Source organism: Magnolia sinica, chromosome 1, assembly GCF_029962835.1.
Source record: "Magnolia sinica isolate HGM2019 chromosome 1, MsV1, whole genome shotgun sequence".
NCBI lineage: Eukaryota > Viridiplantae > Streptophyta > Magnoliopsida > Magnoliales > Magnoliaceae > Magnolia > Magnolia sinica.
The window spans coordinates 100,196,410-100,217,146 of record NC_080573.1 but is presented as its reverse complement, the minus strand read 5'-3'; the positions used below and the strand labels follow the sequence as shown (position 1 = coordinate 100,217,146).

The following is a 20,737-nucleotide window of genomic DNA, read 5'->3' as shown; positions in this document are numbered from 1 at the left end:
ATTTAAAGTCTATTGGTATAATTTACAAATGTAAAAATACATGTATGGAAACACAAGCAATACATTCAAAAGCAAAAGAAGAATCACTAGATCAGTTTACATATATGTTTGATTTTGTGTTTGGATACAAAGATTTGCAATTGATTTGCAAGAAATTGAGAAATTTCAAAATTTTCCAATTTTCCGCAACTTGCCCCATCTCCCCCAAATCTCAAAATTGAAGCTCCAAATCCGTGATTTTTCATTGAAAACATGAATCATCATAAATTTGTAACCATTTGACACTGATTTAACGTGATTTATAGCAAAAAAAAAAATAAAAAATGGGTCAAAAATTGAAAATGCTCTCTAGATCAAATAGTTGGGATATATTGGCACTACTTGTGCATTTCGTATCGCACAGGTGAGATACAAGATATACCATGGGATATATCAGCCGATATCGTCGATATTTAAAACATTGCTCGAAACTGACTATTTTCGATATCTTGGATCAATAATTCAAGAGATCGGAGTGATTGAGAAGGATGTTACTCATGGGGGTTTTGTAACCTCTATGCATGTACCCAATAACATATGTATGTCAACCATGTAGTGTTGCATCATTAGAAGTCTCAACAAAGTCATCAAATCAAGACAAAGATCACCTCTAGCATCCTCAAGTCAAAGGATAAGTCCAAGCAAGAACACGATCAAGTCAATCTAATTTGAGCATGATCGGCCTCTTGGTTAGGAGACTTGATATGATCCTCCAATATGAATACCCAATCGGGCCTGATACTAGACCCGCAAAACAAACGAATATCCGTACTAATGTGTGATGAAGGGCCTGAAATAAAGAGACAACAAATGACCCGATGGTGGAAATTAAACCATCCTGGTCTGTCATCGGTTTGCTGAAACACACGGGATAACCAGAAACAAGATCTAGATGGTCCAATATCCTAGAGTGGTTATGGACTTTAGGATACTTGAGAACCGCAGGACATGAGTCTCCTATGAACAAGACCCGGCCGATGTGTCCCCTACTCTTTCACCATGAAGCCAACCTTCAAAAGGATCAACTGCAACCCATAAGAAGAATGCTTCCATGCACAATTGTATCATCACATAAAAGAAGAAGGTAAGCAGAAAAAGGTTATTAATTACAAAGTTCCATTCATCACTAAAACAAAGTTGGATTTCAAAGGCACATAACCAATATGGATGCGGGCATGTCCAAAGAAATGAAACAAGAGGCCTTTGATGCTAGAGGGGACTGGGTACCTGGCTAGACGGCTTTTCTTTGACTTTCTGTTAAGCATGTTGGGATTTATTCAAGATGATATAGTAGTTGTATTTAAGGAATTTTAAGAAAGAGACATCATAAATTAGGAGATGAACACATCTTTGCTGCTCTTATTCCCAAGGTGCCAAGGAAGTCCATGATTATTACCTATCAGCTTAGTGGGAACCCTTTACAAAATTATTGCAATTCTTGCCACAAGACTTCAAAAGTTGCTCAGAAGCATCATTTTTCCTTCTCAAGTGTGTGTGGCAGGTAGAAATATTGAGGAAGGACCTTTCACAGTGCATGAAATAAAGAGAAAGGCGGTAGAGGATTCATCCTCAAAGACAATATGGAAAAGGGTATCAATTATGTTAATTGGAAGTTCCTAAATTATATCTTCAGTTGAATGTGGGGTTCGACACATATGGCAAAGATGGATGAATGCTTGCATTTCTTCATTTTGGATCTTAATCCTCGTTTTTGAAACCCAGTGGGACTTTTCAAATCTAGCTGTGGAATTTGGCAGGGAGATCCTTTGTCCCCTTCTCTTTTATCTATCATAGCTGATTCCTTGAGCAAACTGACGAATCAGGAATTGCAGGAAGGTCTCATTCAGGGAATGGGGATGGATAACGAAGAGGTGAAGGTTGCCCATGTTTAAATATGCTGACTAACATTCTACTTTTTGGGGAGACTCTCAGAGAAGTTCAGGCTTTCAAAGAAATTCTCCAATGCCATGAAATTGTCCCAGGGCAAAAGAAGAACATGGCAAAATGTAACATTGTTCGTGTGAATATCGAAGATTATTAAGTTCTTGGGCTGGCTCAGGTTATCAGTTGTACAGTTTCTAAGTCTCCAATGAATCACCTGGGTATTTCTTGCTGTCTGAGCAGACCCTCAAATCAGGTCTGGGTTGACATTGTCGAAAGAGTTCGGCAGAAGCTAGTGGTGGAAAAGAAAGCTATTATCATTAGGAGGGACGCCAATTGAGATTCAGGCAGTTCTATTAACATACTGGTGTATGTCCTATACATTTTTAAATATCCGTGCATGATTGTTAATAAGGTGGAATTTATCCAAAAGGAAAAAGAAAAAGAAAGAAAGAAAGAAGAAGTTTATTTGAAATGATAATGGGGACAAATGAAGATACCGCTTGGTTGTACAGGAAATGTATGTAAGCAAAAAGAGCTAGAAGGATTAGGGATCGGGTTTTCGAGACATGTAACTTGGTAATTAGTGCTGGAAAATTAGATTAATAGAGGAAACCCTTCCGAAAAGGGTCCTCATTGCTGAACATGGTTTTTCAGAGAACGGCCAAGACATCAAGGTAGTGAATCGCAGAAATTTTCTGATATTTGGAGAGACATATCATCAGTCTATTACAGCTTCATCACACATATCAGATATAAAGTGGGTTCTGGGAACATATCCGTTTGGGACGACTGGTGGTGCAGCAACACGCCTCTTTGCATGAAATATGAAGATCTGTATACGATAGCTTCAAATAAAGGTTAACTGTTCAGGTTTTCTTTCAAAGAGTTGTTGGAAACTGGTTTGGCTTCTGTAATTCCGTTGAAGCCTGAGTGAAGAAGAGATCATGCTGTTGACCGATATGCTTTATCAGTCAGAGAAAGTTTATATCCCTCACTCTGGTGAGGATAGAAAATTGTAGGCTATGGTACCCAATGGTTATTTTTTCTATTTGCTCATTCTTCAAGGTAGTATTTGGTGGGAGTAGTTAGGTTATGGAATGCCTGTCAGCATTGTTAGACAGAACAGTCACAATAGATCATTTATGGAGCAGAGGTCACACTATTCCAAACAGGTGCTCGATGTATTATGTTTCAGATGAATCAGTGTCTCATCTTTTCACTCACTGAGTCTTTGCCAGGAAAGCCTGGATTGCTTATTGACTGTTTCGGAGTTGAGTGGTGATGGCGAAGCCAGTGAAAGGCCTGATTTCCAGGTGGCATAATCCTGCTGTTGGTCCAATAGGTTGGTTGCAACGGCGGTAATTGGTCAAGGTTACTCTTTGGAGCTAGTGGCTGGAGAAAAAGAATTTCCCACAGAAAAAAAAAAAATGTTTCAATTGCTTCTATTATGAGGAAAATCAGTGGGCTGGTTATGGATTGGAGCAGAGTTGACAAGTTGTGAAAGGTATACGTCCAAGTCCAAAGATCGGCGGTGATGCCCTCAGGGCTAGCTGGTGTAGGTGGAGTTGTCAGGAATTGTGGGGATGAATCGACAATGGAGTTCAGTGGTCTGTTGGGTGTTGGTAGTTCTAATCCAGCGGAAGCTGCGAAGGGTGTTATTGCAAATAATTAAATTAGCAGTCAGTCATAATCACAGCGCAACCATTATTGAAGATGATTCCAGCAATGCCATTGGCTGGATCAAATCTGGTAGATGCAGTGTTTGAGTTATCGGCGAGAAATCGATAATATCGCCGATATTATCGGTGTCGCCAGACCTGCGATACCGAAACCCCAATATTTCGTTTCTCTTCTAGATGTCGCCGATATGTTCGATATTATCGGCGATATTTTCGGATCACTGGCCAAATAGGCAAAACAAATGCCGTGTTTTCGGCGACATTAGGCGACGACCCTCAACAGCGCCGGATCTTTCAGAAGAACGAAAAACCTAAAATCCCCTTTTTCCTTCGAATGGAATAGCTTTGAAAGGAAACTGGATTCTACCTAGGCTTACGGGGATTTGATTTGGGATTTGAAAAAATATCAGAATTTGGGGAGAGATTTTTGGGAGCTTTAACAAAAACCCATCGAAATCGCCATCGTCGGGGTCGGTTCATCAAAAAAAGGGAAGTGGAATGGGTGGTGTACACACAGTAGCTGTATAGCTGCTATAGGTACGTGGCGTGCGCAGACGAGCACTAACGCTCCTCGAGCTCCGAGTTGTACTTTTTGGTGGATTTATTGGCAAAATAATCAATCCACATTGCTTTTATGAGATCAGAATTGTTCCTTTTCTTCTTTCTTTGGGTGATTTTCGTGTTAGTTTTGCTGTTGCTGTTTGGGATTATTGTCTTAGCGTTCTTTTATTTTGCTTTCTATAAAATCCAGCATTAACCATGATAAAGAGTTTTAACTCAGTACGCAATCTGATTTGTGTGCCGGAACGGGTCTGCGTACTGAGTAACTCAGTGGGGTCCACCATGATTTACATATTTTATCCACTCCGTCCATCCATTTTAACAAATAATTTGAAGGCTTTAGCTCAAAAACCAATTATATCCAAATCTCAAGTGGACCTCACCACAGAAACAGTGTGAATTGAAATTATAACATCTAAAATTCCATGAGGCCTAAGAAAATCTGGATCAATCTATTATTTGTGTTTTTCCTTCATCCATGTCTTTGTGGGGATGAATCGACAATGGAGTTCAGTGGTCTGTTGGGTGTTGGCAGTTCTAATCCAGCGGAAGCTGCAAAGGGTGTTATTGCAAATAATTAAATTAGCAGTCAGTCATAATCACAGCGCAACCATTATTGAAGATGATTCCAGCAATGCCATTGGCTGGATCAAATCTGGTAGATGCCTATGGAAGATTGCAAATTTTGTTGAGGCTAGAGATCTCTGCAAGAGTATCAAGGTTTCTTTCTTTCACATTCTAAGGGAAGCAACTTTTTGGTGGATTTATTGGCAAAATAATCAATCCGCATTGCTTTTATGAGATTAGAATTGTTCCTTTTCTTCTTTCTTTGGGTGATTTTCGTGTTAGTTTTGCTGTTGCTGTTTGGGATTATTGTCTTAGCGTTCTTTTATTTTGCTTTCTATAAAATCCAGCATTAACCATGATAAAGAGTTGGGAGGGGGGGGGGGGGACTCTAGTTCTTGCAATAAACTCAAACTTCATGCAACTTGAGAACCTCTGAAATTGGGCGCAAAAGAATCTATCAGGGAGAATATGGAAAAGGGAAAAAAAAAACCCTTTAACTTGTCAAATAAAACTACTTCCATGCTATCCTAACATGAGTTGCAATTGGAAGGACAAAAGAAGAAGAAGACAAGAATAGATCATGAAAGTCAATACCTCTTGAGGTTGGTCCTAAGAGGCCGACTCTTGCATGTCAATAGAAACTCCTGCTCCTCCATAAGCAACATTGGTTCAATATGATCAGAGATCAGTTCGTTCAGGGTTTTCAGCTGAGTAAGACTTCAACCCTGATCTTGGTACTTCATAGATGAACTCTTATGTAAATGGAAAAAAAAAAAGGAAAAAAGAAAAAAGAGCACTTACCAAAAAAACTTGATGCACATGTGATTGCATGCCGTCTCATGATTAAAAAATGGTTTAAGTAAACTTCTCTTAATCATCAACATAAAATCGCGAGTGCTACTATTTTTATTTATTTATTATTATTATTTAAATGGAGTTTGGTGAAATACAATCTCCTCTCCTTTAAATGTCGAACTTGGGTATGATGATTTGGACCCCTGGTTAGATAAACATCCACCTGGATGACCCATAGCCTGATGGATTATGTTAGACAAATGGATCGTTAAAAGAGTAGCAAAAAATGTCATGGTCAAATTCATTGGACAAAAGTCACACTCATTGGATGTTGGAACACTGATAGTGTGATTTTCTGACTATGGACCATCCATAACATCGCTCAATGAATCAATTATCCAGATCATGCCCTGTCCACATGCAAAGGATGGTATTGGGGTTGAGGAGGCATAGAGTGCTTGTTTCATGGTAGAAAATGAGTCAAGTTATCATCTTTTATACTTTCAAGGAGATTTACCAACATAAAATCACAAACGTCAGATGGGTTGGTCTCCTTTCTCTTTACTGAAGAATGTCAGCTTTGAATCAAATCTCACAAGAAAATGAATGCATTTTAAACTATTAATTACTATAAGTTTAATGGACAACATAGTACTATAAGTTTAATAGACAACCGTTTACTGCAGTCAGCTCAGTGTCTACTGTTGGAAGGACCGTAAACTGGTTTAAGTAACATGGAACAGTGTCCAATTTACAAATGAAGCTTAAGCATATCTTCAAATAGTCTATTACAATTATGCTGCATGAACCAAGGTTTTCAAAAACAGTTATGTAACAGCCATTATGGCAAAATAACCTGTAACAGCCAGTTATGGGGCTGATACAGTGTTTTTTTTTTTTCAAAAAAGAAAAAAGACAAGAAAAGGCCATTACAGCCCTTATCGTAACGGTTAGAGTGGTGGCTGTTACAGCCACCATTATCATTATTGAATACCTTGACATGAACAAACATTAAGATGGAAAGCTTTCATGATATTTCTTTGGAGTGAACTGCACAACTAGATCCTTCTCCTTCACATTGGGTTATCTTACATTGTATGTGTTCCACAGTGCCAAATGGGCAGCCATCTTCCAGATATAATAAAGTGCTTGAAGGTCTATTCATGTGTTTTCTTTTTTAGAGAACAAAAAATATTTATTGAAGACCGTGAAAGCAGGAAAAAATACAGGAATCAAAAAGAAAACCAGGAGGAAAGATCAGCGTGCATATTCATGTGATATGGAGAATGGAAACCATCCTATCCATTGTGCCAAGCTCTGAGGTGGCGTGGACAACTGGAACTGCACTAAAAGGAATGCATCTTTCCAACATATGTACATATGCTGCTAAACGCATTGGATATTATTTTGGGCAGAAAATATCCTACCTGCCTGCCTATCTATGGACATCCAAATGCACCCCCTGGGAATGTTTGGGTGCCACTTAAAATTGAATCCATCTCACTTTAGTTAATATTAATTACGTGTTAGAGATTGTAGTTTATAAAAAACATTAGTGATACTACTATTCCCTTTTTAAAATAAATAAATAAAAAGATCTCTAATTCATAATTTCGAGTAAATAAAATGAAGCGACTAATTTTCAAGTGGCACCCAAACATGCCCTTTGGAGCTTCTATTACCCCCAAACCAAGAGTTTAGAAAGTCCATGCAGGATGCATTGGTCGTCCATTGTTTTAAATAGCGAATAGTGTATAGCGTAGAGTTCACTTCTCTGAAGCATGAGGCGTAAGCTACATAGTGGTTAGCGTAAGCTATACGCTACTTCGATTATAATCAATATTGCGCATGGTTGCACCAATTGCATAATATTTTGCACCAAACTAGACAGATTAATAATGAAATTTCATATTATTTGGTGCAACCAACACAACTTAAAATAATAGGAAAGGGCAATGATTAAGTTTAAAGGTAAAGAAAGAGCAATGGAACTGATTTAATACCGTTACTTATGTTATTTTACTAAAAGCGTTGAAAAAGATTAACTATTTTTTAAAAAATTGAAAATAGAATTTTTTTTTTAATGTTGTAGTGAAAACTAACTTGTAATGTGAACTATGAAGCGTGTAGTGGTAGCCTATGTATCGTGTAGCATATGCAAATTATCATGTGGCATAGGCTATGTGCAACTTAAAAATATTTTCATGAGCCACATAAGAGTAAGCTACGCTATGTAGCGTAAGCTACACGCTACATGGCATAAGCTATTTAAAACATAGGTAATCCTTGTTGTAGTGGAATTGAAGCATATGTCAACATTGGCGGTCGAGTATGCTTGACAGGTCCCATGGTTCGCTGTGGAAATAACTAAAAAAATCAAAAAGCGTAAGGAGCACACATCTGTCCATGAAAGGTAGTTATACAATCATAAAGCGATGATAATTTTCCTAAAACGACCAAGATAAATCTAACCTTGTACTGACAACCTTTAGGCTGCGTATGGATGCTTAATTGAAGCAATTGCAACATTTCAGTTTGATAGAGTGGAAATGAACAAAGCATGGCCAGCAAAATTCCATTCATAATAAGGGGCTAGCCCCAAAACCTTGGACTTCACCGCATTTGGGTTTGAGCCGATAGCTCAATGGTAGACAACCTGCATTCCAATACTGAGGTCTCAGGTTTGATGCCAGCTTACCTACCCAAAAAAGAAGAAGAAGACGCCCCAAAATAAAAACTACAGTTCAGGTCCAACCTATAGTTGCACAAAGCGTGAAGCGAAGCAGCAATAGATTTGGGTGTGGGAGCAGGGAAGTGCCTGTATGAAAATGTAAACAAGTATAAATAGGTATGAAATATGAATCGGTAGTGGGAGCAGGATGAAGTGCGATTGAAAGTGGGAGTGGCACCTACTAAGAAGCATACTGCAACAAAAGTTCAAACTGACAAATGAAACTGCAATCAGGGCGATCACTGTTACAATTCAAGGGCCCATTTGGACACTTGTGCAGAAGGTGGTTTCCACAAATGGGGGTTTCAATTCAGTTGACTTGACACAAACCAATCAGATTGGTTTTCATTGGGTTGGTATTTTAGTGCCTATTTTGTTGCGAGGGATGGTGAAACAGGGGTTTGCAAAGTGCATCCAAACGCAAATAAAAAAAGCCTGGATTGGCTCAAAAGGGGGTTTACTCCTCAGACACTGCTTTGGAGTGTGCATTGAAATGGGCTCGAATTGGAGCTCACCCCAGTTTGGTCATTTCCTCAATATTGGGATTATTGATATTCAATTCATTTAGCATCCAAAACACAGCCTTAGTTTTAGAAATCTTTAGACACAAAATGCTTTTAGTTGCTTATAACATTTTGGAATTCTATGGGTTACCACACCTATGGAAAAAAAAGAAAAAAAAAGAAGCAAACAACAATGAGAAGGATCAGCATCTATTTTCATTCTAAAAGCATTACAAAATTGTATGGAGAAGACTCAAATCACAGCTTACTGTCTAAACATTCTTCTTAGAAATCTTCAATATCTGATCGACAACAAGGCCTGCGACAACCTCAGGTGAGAATCTCCTGATCATGTCCTCCCGAGCCTGAATTCCTTTCCTTCTAGCTTCCTCAGGATTGCTAATCACATGCCTCATCAGAACTCTCAGCTTATCAACAGATGGCTCAGCCCAAAGATGACCCTGGAACGGTCCTTCCGTCACTTCACTCATATGGTCGAAAGGTAGCGGATACGCATTCTCCTCTGTCAAAAATTCAGTTGGCCCCGACCAGTTGGTCGCAATCACTGGAAGAGCCATTGACATGGCCTCCACAAGAGGCCGACCCCAACCTTCTCCCCTCGATGGAAGAACAAACGCATTGGCAGCCTTGTAGAGTTTAGGCAGATCAATCTGAGGTACATGGGTGTCAACCACATAAACCGGGGCCCACCCATCAAGAGGCTCCACTACATTAGAATCCTCAACAAACTTCAAAATCTTGCTTCCAAATTCCTTATCGGAGTGATAAGGATTTGTCAACAAATACAAAACAACCCCATCATGTTTGCAGAATTCTGTCAAGTAAGATCTCAATAACACATCCCATCCCTTCCTATACTCCCACTTAAAAATACTAAGAAACACAAACTCTTTCTTCTCTGAATTCTGCACATGAGAGCCTAAGATCAGCCCCCCAGAGGGAAGATCCAACGCCTTGTGTTTCGATGGATTGAAGAACCCCACATCAACTGGTTGGACCATCTTCACAACCTTGGATGGATCAACCCCGCTCCGTACAAAACTGGACACATGAAAATCAGTAGGGACCCACACGGAATCCATCCGGTTACAACGTTTCACATGTTCAGGGCTAACCCGGTCAGTCTCGAACATGGTCCGACCAACAACAAACAATGGCATCTCCTCACCGTAGGTAGGTGGTGGGCATGGAAAAGTTTCAAAGAGAGGTGGGTACCAGGCTCCAGGCTCACTGTGGCAGATGACAACTGTTTCATCCAAATCGCATTCAGCTGCGTAAAGCTTCTGGGCCAGACCCCTGAGTTTTTGAGGCAACCCAATCCAGAAATCCAAGGATTCCTGATCCCCATGATGCTCAATCCTCAATCTAATTCTTGGGTATGATGATTCTTTCTTTCTTGCTAAATCCGATAAAGCGGTGATATAAGACCAGGCTTCGGAAGAGTAGCCGCCTCCAGAGAGGAAAGGGGCCATCCAAAGAAGGCAGATGGGAGAAGGCATGGAATTGGGTTTTTCAATTTTTTTTTCTTGTAGTTGAATGGTTGTTGTTTTTGTTTTTGTGAAGGTTTGAATGAGCATACGTAGGATTCTTGCTGGTTTTGATGATGGAAAGCTTGGTTTGAGAAACCTGTGATAGGATGTTGTGATTGTAGTTGTCATGTTGGGGAATTTGAAAGAGAAGAAAAGGGCTAGAAATAGAATGAGAAGAGCTGATACCCATAATGCAAAGGATGGGTACTTTTGAGTCTGTTGTCGTTGTCGTTGTCGTTGTCGTTGTCGCTGTTGTGATGGTGTGCTTCTCTTGGGATTTGAGTCTTGTTGTTGCTGTGAATAAGACGGCATAACGGTTATTGTTACTGTTGTGGGTTGAGGAGAGAGAAGCAGATCAGGAGAAATTGATAGTGGTTTGTTGTTGTTGTTGTTGCTGTGACGGTGGGCATATTTTGTGCTTTGGCCGTCTTCTTGTTGTTGTTGTTGTTTTTATGGGTGGACGGGAAAGAAGCAGATCAGGAGAAATCGAAAGCGTAGGTTAGGAGAATTTGATGGTGGATTGCTGTTCTTCTTCACAAGATGGTTGGCATATCTTGTGCTTTGTTGTTGTTGTTGTTCATGAAATGAAAGAAAGAGAGAGAGAGACAGAGAGAGAGGTTTATTACCAAATAAGAGAGAGAGAGAGAGAGAGAGAGACAGAGAGAGAGACTTTAAACAATTTTTGATTTTTTAAAAAAGAACTCTTAACTACTTTTGAAAAAAAGATCTCTTTACTACTTTTGAAAAAAGCTTTAGACAAAAATTGCCTTTATGATTATTCTTTTTCTCTCTTCCCTTTTATTTTCCAAAAGAAATTAAAAAAGACAAATAAATGAGAAAAATATACTTTTAATGTCTTCTTCCTTTTTATGGTCTTCCTCATTTTTATATAAAAAAATTGACAAATAAATTAAAATTTTAACTAATAAGTAGAAAAATATTCTTAATCCATTGACGAAGAACAAGTCCTTAATGTATTGACGAAGAACAACAACCTCGCAATATGTCAATAAAGAACAACGACCCATAATATACCAATAGAGAACAACCTCCGCAATGTACCAACAGAGAACTATGGCCCCCCGCAGTGTACCAACATTGTACAAGGACTCAGTGTACAAATACAGAACAATGACTTTTGTAGTGTACCAACATTGAACAACCGCGCAATGTACCAACAGAGAACAGTGACCTCCACAGTGTACCAACAGATAACAATGACTCCTGTATTGTACCAGCAACAAACGAAGACCCTCGCAGTGCACTGACAAGGAGCCTAAATCCCCATAATGTACCAAAAAAGAACAACGACCCTTGTAATGTACTAACATCAAATACTGACCCCTACATGGCACAAAATGATCTCTTTCTGTTTATTAATTAATTTTCTTTGTTGGTATACCACTGAGGCATGAGTAAGGATTCTGACTGATAGAGGTGCGTTGACATTTCATAGTTTCTTAGGCCCATGATGTATGTGTTATATCTACACTATCCATCCATCTTGCAAGTTCATTTTATAAAAAAGAGACAAAAAATGAGGTACATCCAAAGCAGAAATTGACCCCACAGTGGGAAGGAGTCGAGGTTAAACGCCTGCCATTAAATACTGCTGGAGTGATATTGGTATTACATACGGCTTTACTTCGGATGACTGTAGTAGTGATAATCATTACCCATTTACATAACATATAGCACATTGCTGCAGTAATTATTAAAACAAACAGGCCCTAAATCTCAGGCAGACTACACCACATGATGCAATGGTGAAGAAATGCCCACCATTAAAAACTTCTTATGGGTCACAAGTTTTGGATCAATGTGATATGTGTGTTTTCACTTCATCATATCTGTGGGGCCTTGTCCAAAGGTTGGATGGTAAATAAACATTAGGGTGGGCATTCATTCACCACTGTTTCGTGTAGTGTGGTCCACCTGAAATAGATCTGCTGCATTCTTGGGTCCATGCCCTAACATGAGCCAGCAAAATGGATGGACGGAGTGTGTATACAACATATACGCTAAGGTGGGCCTACGGTCGCAGCCTAACCGAACTCGATGTTATCCCAAGCGAACCCGGCCCAATCAGCTCTCATCTCCAGCCAGAGAACCTGAAAATAATTTCCCATGCCAGCTAGTCGGCCATATGGGGTGGGAATCACCCTGATATGTTTCTTAAATCCACTCCGATCATCAGGTGGTGTGTGACTAATTTTTAGGCATTAACATATAAAACCAGTCCTATTCGTGATTCAGGTGGACCATACGATTGAAAATAGTATATAGGATGATACCCACTATCCAAAGTATTTCCCTCCATGTGGCTCACCTGAATCATAGATTGTCCTGATTTTTAAACCCTGGGCTTAGTGGATTTCACACAATCATTATGGTGGGCTGTGTAAAAAGTCAACGGTGAACCACTCTCTCTCAAAATTTTTTCTTTAGTATGGTCCATTTAAATTACGGGTTAGCCTAAATTTTTAATCTTATATCTAAGGTTGGATTACACATTTAATGATCGAAGTGGATTTCACATACACATCATGAATTTTGGTGTGCATTAGCATAATCTGTTTTTTAATATACTAAAGCTTTCAAACAGTTAGCTGCTGCCAATTTTTGGCTGTAGCACACTAATGTCTATACGAAATCCACTCCAGCCATATGATGTGTAATCCCGTGTTAGGTACAAGGCAAAAAAAAAAGAGAAGAAACCAGGCTAACTAATGATTCAAATAAGTTACAATAAAGGAAAAAGTTGAGAGAGATGTATAACATTGATTTTTTATAAGGCCCACTGTAACAATTATGTGAAATCCACTCGAACCATTAGATACCAAAAAAAAAAACAATCATTTAAGCTATGGCCCGAAAATCAAGACAATTCGTGATTAAAGTAGACCACACCAAGGAAGCAGTTTGGAGGGTGGGCATCACCTTGTACACTGTTTCTAATGGTATGGTCCACCTAAATTATTGATAGAGCTAGTTTTTTCATACCAGCACTTAAAATTAGATCACGCAACTAGCGATGAAATTAGATTTCGGAAAACAACACTAATGAGTTCCACATAGCTTTCCTTTTTCACAGGCGTTACCAGCTTCCGGTTTATTGGGTCTTGTGAAAGATAAAATATACTTTTCACTAATTATCATCAGAGGAACGTTTTGGTAAATACACAGGGTCAAAAGCTGTTTTTTGGAATATCTTATACTTGCGGGAATTTTTGGGTAAAATCTCCAATAATAAAACACCCATGTATTATTATTATTAGGGATTTTATTTTATTTTTTCCCTCAAAATTCCACAACTAATTGGATCAGAGTTTATAAAAAGGGGAAATTACATTACTGCCATGTGCTTATTCTTTACAAGAAAGTAGAAAATCAAAAGTAGTGGAGCCCACATGGCACGTATGTCACATCAAACCGTCCAAGTGATGCAACCAACATTCTTTTGATGAGAACCAAAAATACAGCAAATCCAAACCATAAAAATAATGTACACCATTCAAAATATTTCAATTCAAGTGTAGCCCATCTGATGATTTGATTGACCTGATCTTTTGTTCTATGATACTATCACCATCATGTAGTGCATGTCCATACGTGTTTAACGGGTTAGATATTATTATACACATACCACATGGGCCACCCAAGTCTTGAGTTTCACCACTTTTTTAAGATAATAACAAGGCCTTCTTTTTTTCTTTTTTTTTTCAAATTGGTAATTTCATCCCTCAAAAAGCACCTCCACGTAATTTCTAATTGTGGAGGCATTACATAGATTCCTCAGGAATTTTACAGTAAAACTCCCATTACTTGTTAAACATCTCTATGATTGTTTCTTAATCCATGGGCATATCCACATCAAATAGCTGGTACGAAATATATTAGCAAGTCGCATTAAAAATCAATAGTAAGAGATTTAGTATTACATTACCCCATCATGAAATACCAATTTCGTTTATGATCTATCAGAACCTGTTTATTACAGTTTGGAAGAAGAATAGTATCAGCTCCAGTCATGTGATTAGAAAATGCTAGAATCAACAAACCGGAGATTACCAAACAAGCCCAAAGCAGAAAATGCAGACGACATAGCTGTGAACATAAATTTCATACCAACCACCGTGTCTTAAAAAACAGCACAATTTTATGCTGTGAGCCAGAGCCATGAATTGGAGTCAAATGTCCCCTGTTTGAGTTCATGACCACAATCAAAATCCATTAGAAATATCACCAACAGCCTGATATGCCTGCTGGGAGGGTCTTCATTCTTCAGAAGAACGGGTACCACGGCATGTACTCTTGGGATGATGAAGCTGTGGGGTTGGTAATATACACACAAGTTCTTGTTGCGGTGGGATTGGACATAGAAAGTACTGATTTGTACCTTCAAAGCTCATCACAAGGGGTAGTTGATGAGGAAACACCTCCATAAGAACAAATCATCATATGCCTAAGAATGATGAGATGTTTGGAAATGGTTTTAAGTAATTGAACATGGAGGATCATCAACACTCACTCAAACCCCCTTGAAAACAAGAGAAAAAACAGAGGATTTTCAATGACTGTAGCCCTTAGTAGATAACCAAAGAAGAAAAATGCTTTATTTGATATTATTAGATACCTTATACTGAAATACCATGTTTCCTTTTACTCACTTGGTCACTTGAAATGTTATTTGGATCATATTTGAAAAGAAAGATAAACAAACAGACCGAAGCAATTTCCTCGCGGCATTGATGGGCTGCTGTATGGACAAACTCCAGAGCATAGCAGTTATTCATTGACGAGGCCTGCTTATGACCAGAACTTTATTTGTGTATCCAGAAATATATGGCAAGAGACTCTACAATTTGCATTGTGCACGGCTCAAGGTTGCTTCGATTGTTCCATGTGGCTCGTCCGTTGGTGTATAGACATCATGATCAAACTGCAAATTTCAAAAAATATGATCCTTGTAAGCAGGTAATAGAAGTGTTCATCTAAATGCTTCTAGTAGGGTGTGCAAACATCATATACTCAGTTGCACACCCTCAGAGCACTTGAAAGTAATTTAGAAATTTCATTCCATGCACTCCCAAAAATCTCATTCACATATTTAAAGTTCCCGAATTTAAGCCCAGTACAGGAGGAATGACCCGGTACTATTCATGCCCCAAAATTGTGGTATATATAGCATGTATTGGACGTGTATGTGCAATGATTGGCGCCATGCAGTTAAACCCATCCAAAGAAAAAAGATGGTTGGGTCCATTGGGATGATGTTGGTTATTTTCTTGTCTTCCTAGTGGGCCTTGTAGATCAGGAATGATGAAGCATCTTTAAGGCATCAACTATGGAGTGCAATTTTACTAGGGACAGTCATAGATGCGAGACTTTAGTTAACTGATGTCCACGAGATCCTCAAAGTGATCCATTCCTTTTTATCTTGGTTCAATGATTCAAAACAATAGAGAGACCAAGGAGAATGTTTCCAATAGAATTAGTCCGGATGGATGAAGTGGAAATGTGGCTCTAAAGTGTTATTTGATTATGGCATGCCAAAGGAATGAGAAGAAAAGTTTTGTCAGGCAGCCATTAGATTGACTACAGTATATAGGGCAGAGTGTTAGGTGATTAAGAAGCAACGTGAACAGAGGGTGGGCATTGCAGAGATGAGGATGTTGCAGAGTTTGGGAAGAAAAGGACAGACTTAAGAATGATGTTGTTAATAGCAATCTGGGAGCAGTCCTAACAAGAGCCAATATAATGGGCAGCAGATTGAGATGGTTTGCTCATGTTCAATTAAGACAGTATATGGCTCCATTAAGTTTGGGAACATTAACTAACGTTGCAGGATATGATAAAAGGATGAGAGGAAGACCTAAAAGGACTAGGATCAACATAGTGAGAGGGGATATGAAGGCTTGCCTACTTACCGAAGATATGGCATTAGATATGAATTTGGCGAAACATGATTAGAAAAGCTGACCTCAAATGATGATGACAATAAATGACTACAGTAACAGGGTGGGAAAGGTGGGGCCCTCCCTCCCTCCCTGGTAGTGTTACCTTCCAAAAAAAAATAAATGGACATTTTGCTTATTTCAATCAGGAGATTACCAAACACTGAAATCAGAATTTCTATGACTTCCTCCTCTTCACACGTTACGACTATTTTCTTCCTTGAATTTCCAGGGCAAACTTCACAACATCAAACTTAAAGCCAGTAAGAGATGATGGCTCCTACCTTAACCATGGTTGGATTATCCTTGCTTGACATATTGACTGGTAAGAAATGGAGGTTTGGCATTTTAAGTTGGATACACTCTATATCTGGGAACCTGAAAAGATCAAACACCATAAGCTGCCAACCAAACCATTATAACTGAAGATTGATGTGGTTTCTGAGAAAAAGAGAACCTGTGGAGAACAGCATTCGCCATAAGATAGAGAGTGTTTTGCACGGATGGACTGTAGACACCCTCTTTTGGTGGGCCGAAAAACGTTTCCATTAAAACTTTCTTCACATCCAGGTGTCTTTCTGTGAAATAAAGTGGCTTAACAGGAATCCTAGAAAGGCATTCAAAAGAGTACCTGCACGTGTAATGCTATATTGTGAGAATCCAGGTATATTGGTGACACAAATGCATCAGAGGATGTCAGCTTGTAGAGAAATTAGTTCAGTAGTATAGTGGAGCACCATATGTATTTATTTGCTTTAGTCTTAATAAAAGAAGAGAGAGATCTGGGTGTCTGACCCTAACTTTATCGTCTCTCTCACTTTCTTCCATCTCTCCTTCTCTTTTCTTATCTTTTCCCATGTGACTCTCCTCCATGCTTCACAGCAGATGGTCATTTTGGACTTTTAAAATTAGTAAGATAGCTGGTTCAGTTTTCTTTTGGCATATTTGACCTTGGTTAATGAGTTGCGCTGTTGTAAGAGTTGGTTATTAGTTAGAGTTTGTTTAGAATTAGTCAAGTTATATGCATAGCTGGCTTTACCTATACGATTTTCTACTTCGAGTTGAAATAGATAGTAAGTTTGCCTTTTACTTGACCCCGTGTCTTCATATATGAAAAGATGAACAGGTAGGAACAAGAGAATAGGGTTGACTTAAATAGAAATTCCAAGTGCTCATGTTTTCACATCCCCTGGTTGTGCTTTGCTTATCACAGTCTTGCTCCCTTGGGTATCCTCTTGCATCATCCGAGTAGTCATGTGGGTGCTTTTCTGGTCTTGTCATTCCACATCTTGCGAGTTTTGTCCCATGAGATTTTTGAGTGATTGTGGTAGTGCACTAGACATTTTTGGTGTTTATTTATTTGCATTGTTAGTTGAAATGGGAACAAGGTATTAAAAAACAGTAATGTAACGGCGTCGTAACGGTCCATTTTGAATTTTTTTTTATTTTTTATTTTTTAAATCCATAATGGGACAGTACCAGCCCTTACGGGCCCTTAATGGAACATTATGGTAACATCAAAATGGCAGAGGGCCGTTATGCATGTATAAACCTCCAAATGGAGGTTTTTTTTACTTTTCCCTCATTTCCCCCTCTTTTCCACATTTTCCCTTCTTATCATTGTTTTCAAGCCAATTCGACCAGATTCGTGCAATTTTTAAAGATCAAAACACAATATTTAAGCAATGTTTGATGAATTGAAGATCCAAAGCTGGATTTGGGGAAAATGGGACTAATCTCTCTCTCTCTCTCTCTCTCTCTCTCTCTCTCTCTCTCTCTCTCTCTCTCTCTCTCTCTCTCTCTCTCTCTCTCCTGTAGAAGTATTGAGTCAACATGATATTACCAAATCAACCAAATCTTGCTAGTTGTTTGTTCGATTTGTCCATGTTTTTCTATTTTCTATTTTTATTTTTGTTGGCTTTTATATATTTTCCGCAATTTTCAAAAACTAATTTATGTAAAATGTTTGGTGTTTAGATTGTTGAACTACATGTATGGAATTTAGATTTACACAAGCATGCACTAAATCAATGTTTTTTAGCTCCTTTTCTTTTTTTTCTTTTTTCTTTTGGTATTTTTGGCAATTTAAGGTTACGTTCGGGTTGGAGCTTGGCTGGGTAAAGGCATTAAAAGGGGGAGTACAGGGTGAGGGCATTTTTGGAATTACAAGAGTACAGTAATGGATCGTATGCCGACTTAAAATAGCATTTTTTGACAATTTGACCATGGTGGAAAAATTAGGCCCTTAGTTGAGAATACTAGAAAGGGGAGGGTTTTTATGGAATTTAACCAAAAGACATGCCCTTATATGACAAAAACCCTTCTTTGTTTATCACGTATCTAGAATTCAAGTTGTATTTTTCTAGCGTTTCATTATGTGATTTTAAATTTAAAGATTTACTTGATTCTCTATATGATAACGAAAACTTGTTAAAAGATTTGTTTCTGAAGGCCTTATTACAAACTTATGCTTTATGACTTCAACTTTAAAAAGTCAATTTGGTGGCAATGTTTTTCTTTTTTCATTTTAATTTGATATGTCAATTATATAATATATCCATATGAGACATGAAAATGATGAATTGGCACAACTTTGTAAAGCAATTTTTTAGTCCTCCGAGTATATAGACTTTTTGGAAAATCTTTTTAGACTTCTAACACATAAATCTCCTAATAATGTTACTATTTAATTTGAAGTTTTTCAACTTAAAGTTTACATGATGACTATCAAAACCTTTGATGTAATTAAATGACCACATTTAGCTAGCCTTTTATTAAAATAATGCCAAACAATGTGTAGTAGTAACATATGTACAAATTATGATGGGGAAACTGAAATGATAGAATAATGAATATTTTATTACATCCATCTTTTTAAGACTTTATGAAATTTTTTAGATCTTATTATATATTCTGGGTAAAAGGTTATAAAACCTAAGATTTTACAATTTGCAATTAAAGATCTACGATTTCAATCCTCTTCCGATTTACAATCCTATTCAACTTTCAAAACATTGAATATGTCACATCAGCCTCTCAAGCTAACAGATATGATAGATTTCATTTCAAAAGTTCTACAATCAAATTTTATACAAGAAATTAAGCTACCAAGGTTGAGTCACAAATGTGTGCCATTTTGAACATTGATTGCATTTCTCATATTCATGAACATTTTGAGTGAAAAATCTACAAGTAGAGAGAGAACAAATTTAACTGTGATATGTTCGAGATGGAAATTAATTACTGAACAGAAATGCAGTTCTACCTCCATGAAGCAGAGACCTCTGTAGCTAATATCCTCTCCCTTGTTTCTGGGAGAAGCGTGAATTGGTCCTTGATATATCCTTCAAAGCCCGACTATTTGGAAAAGAAATGAAACAATAACCCATCAACAAGAAAATGTGGTTTAGTGACTTGCATGCCTAAGCAAAAGACATGTCAACATAAATGCGAAACATTAAGCACCTCAATACAAACTTGTATGGAAAGAGAAATTTATAATTTATGTTTTAAATCTAAAGATTGATATCATTAGCAGGAAGGCTTCTTCAGTATTTGCTAACATTTGAGGGATATTTTGTAGGAGAAATGATCTTCCACAGTTCTATAGGGAACTGAGAATGTTGAGCAATTCCATTTTCTTCTAGCAAATGACATGATAGAATACAGAGGTATTGATCTTCTGAAGCAACCTCCAACAACGTTTCCATGGAATAAGAGCTTTAAGAGAGGAAAATAGAACCTCAATGATATATCTGTTTTCAAGTGATTCCAGTCAATGTTTTAAATATCAACGATATCGGCCGGATATATCCCACGATATATCATGTATCCCAACTGCGCAATATAAAAAGCATAGGTAGTGCCAATATATCCCACATGTTCGATCCGGTGAGCATTTTCAATTTCAATCCCCCTTTTTTTGTTGAAATTATGTTAAATCAATGTCAAATGGTTATAAATCCATTTGTTCCTCATATTTTGCATGAAAAATCATGGAGTTAGAGTTTTGATTTCGATATCCATTGGTTCTTCATGTTCTCCATGTTTTTCTTTTTTGAAAATTTCCTTCAACCAGCTATCAGTTGAGACTAATTTCTAAATATTTAGGAGTATTTCATGAAACAATCATAACATACACTCCTATTTCGAAATTTGGGTGTAGGTGGTCCAATTTGGGGAAAATTGGAGAAAATTCAAATTTTTTCCAATTTCTCCCAAATTGCTTGCAATGTTGCACTCCAAACATGAAATCAAGCATGTATGAGAGTTAGTCTACTGATTTGTTAAGTCCTTGTCAATTTTCAGAAAATAAAAATAATTTTTTAAATTAAAATTAAAGTTTAAAAATATTAAAATATTATTTTTTCCGAAATTTCCCTTTAACCAACTGTTAATTGAGAGTAATTTCAAAGTATTTAAGAGTGTTTGATGAAATGATTATCACATATACTCTAAATGTTATGCATTC

The 20,737-nt window shown here is 37.8% G+C and overlaps 2 protein-coding genes across 3 annotated transcripts in view; both read right to left on the bottom strand.

Annotated features, from left to right (window-relative positions):
* Positions 1 to 7,879: 7,879 nt before the first annotated feature.
* Positions 7,880 to 10,920, bottom strand: LOC131252457 (uncharacterized). 2 transcript variants are annotated; one of them, XR_009174491.1, is made up of 3 exons: positions 9,029 to 10,920; positions 8,281 to 8,343; positions 7,884 to 8,181 (listed from the first exon to the last, which is right to left on the bottom strand). XR_009174491.1 is itself a non-coding variant. In XM_058253077.1 (2 exons), the coding sequence occupies exon 1, from the start codon at positions 10,619 to 10,621 to the stop codon at positions 9,032 to 9,034; it is 1,590 nt and encodes a 529-aa protein (XP_058109060.1). In that variant the 5' UTR covers positions 10,622 to 10,920; the 3' UTR covers positions 7,880 to 8,343; positions 9,029 to 9,031. The 2 variants fall into 2 exon arrangements, 1 of the variants encoding a protein (XP_058109060.1); XM_058253077.1 differs by having other exon boundaries at positions 7,880 to 8,343.
* Positions 10,921 to 14,899: 3,979 nt separating this feature from the next.
* Positions 14,900 to 20,737, bottom strand: part of LOC131252441 (uricase-2 isozyme 2) — a 45,455-nt gene continuing 39,617 nt past the window's right edge. Inside the window, exons 5-8 of the mRNA XM_058253076.1 lie at positions 19,532 to 19,623; positions 16,724 to 16,897; positions 16,551 to 16,644; positions 14,900 to 15,251 (exon numbers count right to left, since the gene is read on the bottom strand). Of these exons, the coding sequence (XP_058109059.1) occupies positions 15,168 to 15,251; positions 16,551 to 16,644; positions 16,724 to 16,897; positions 19,532 to 19,623 (444 nt within the window). The 3' untranslated portion in view covers positions 14,900 to 15,167. The remainder of the gene's footprint in view (positions 15,252 to 16,550; positions 16,645 to 16,723; positions 16,898 to 19,531; positions 19,624 to 20,737) is intronic.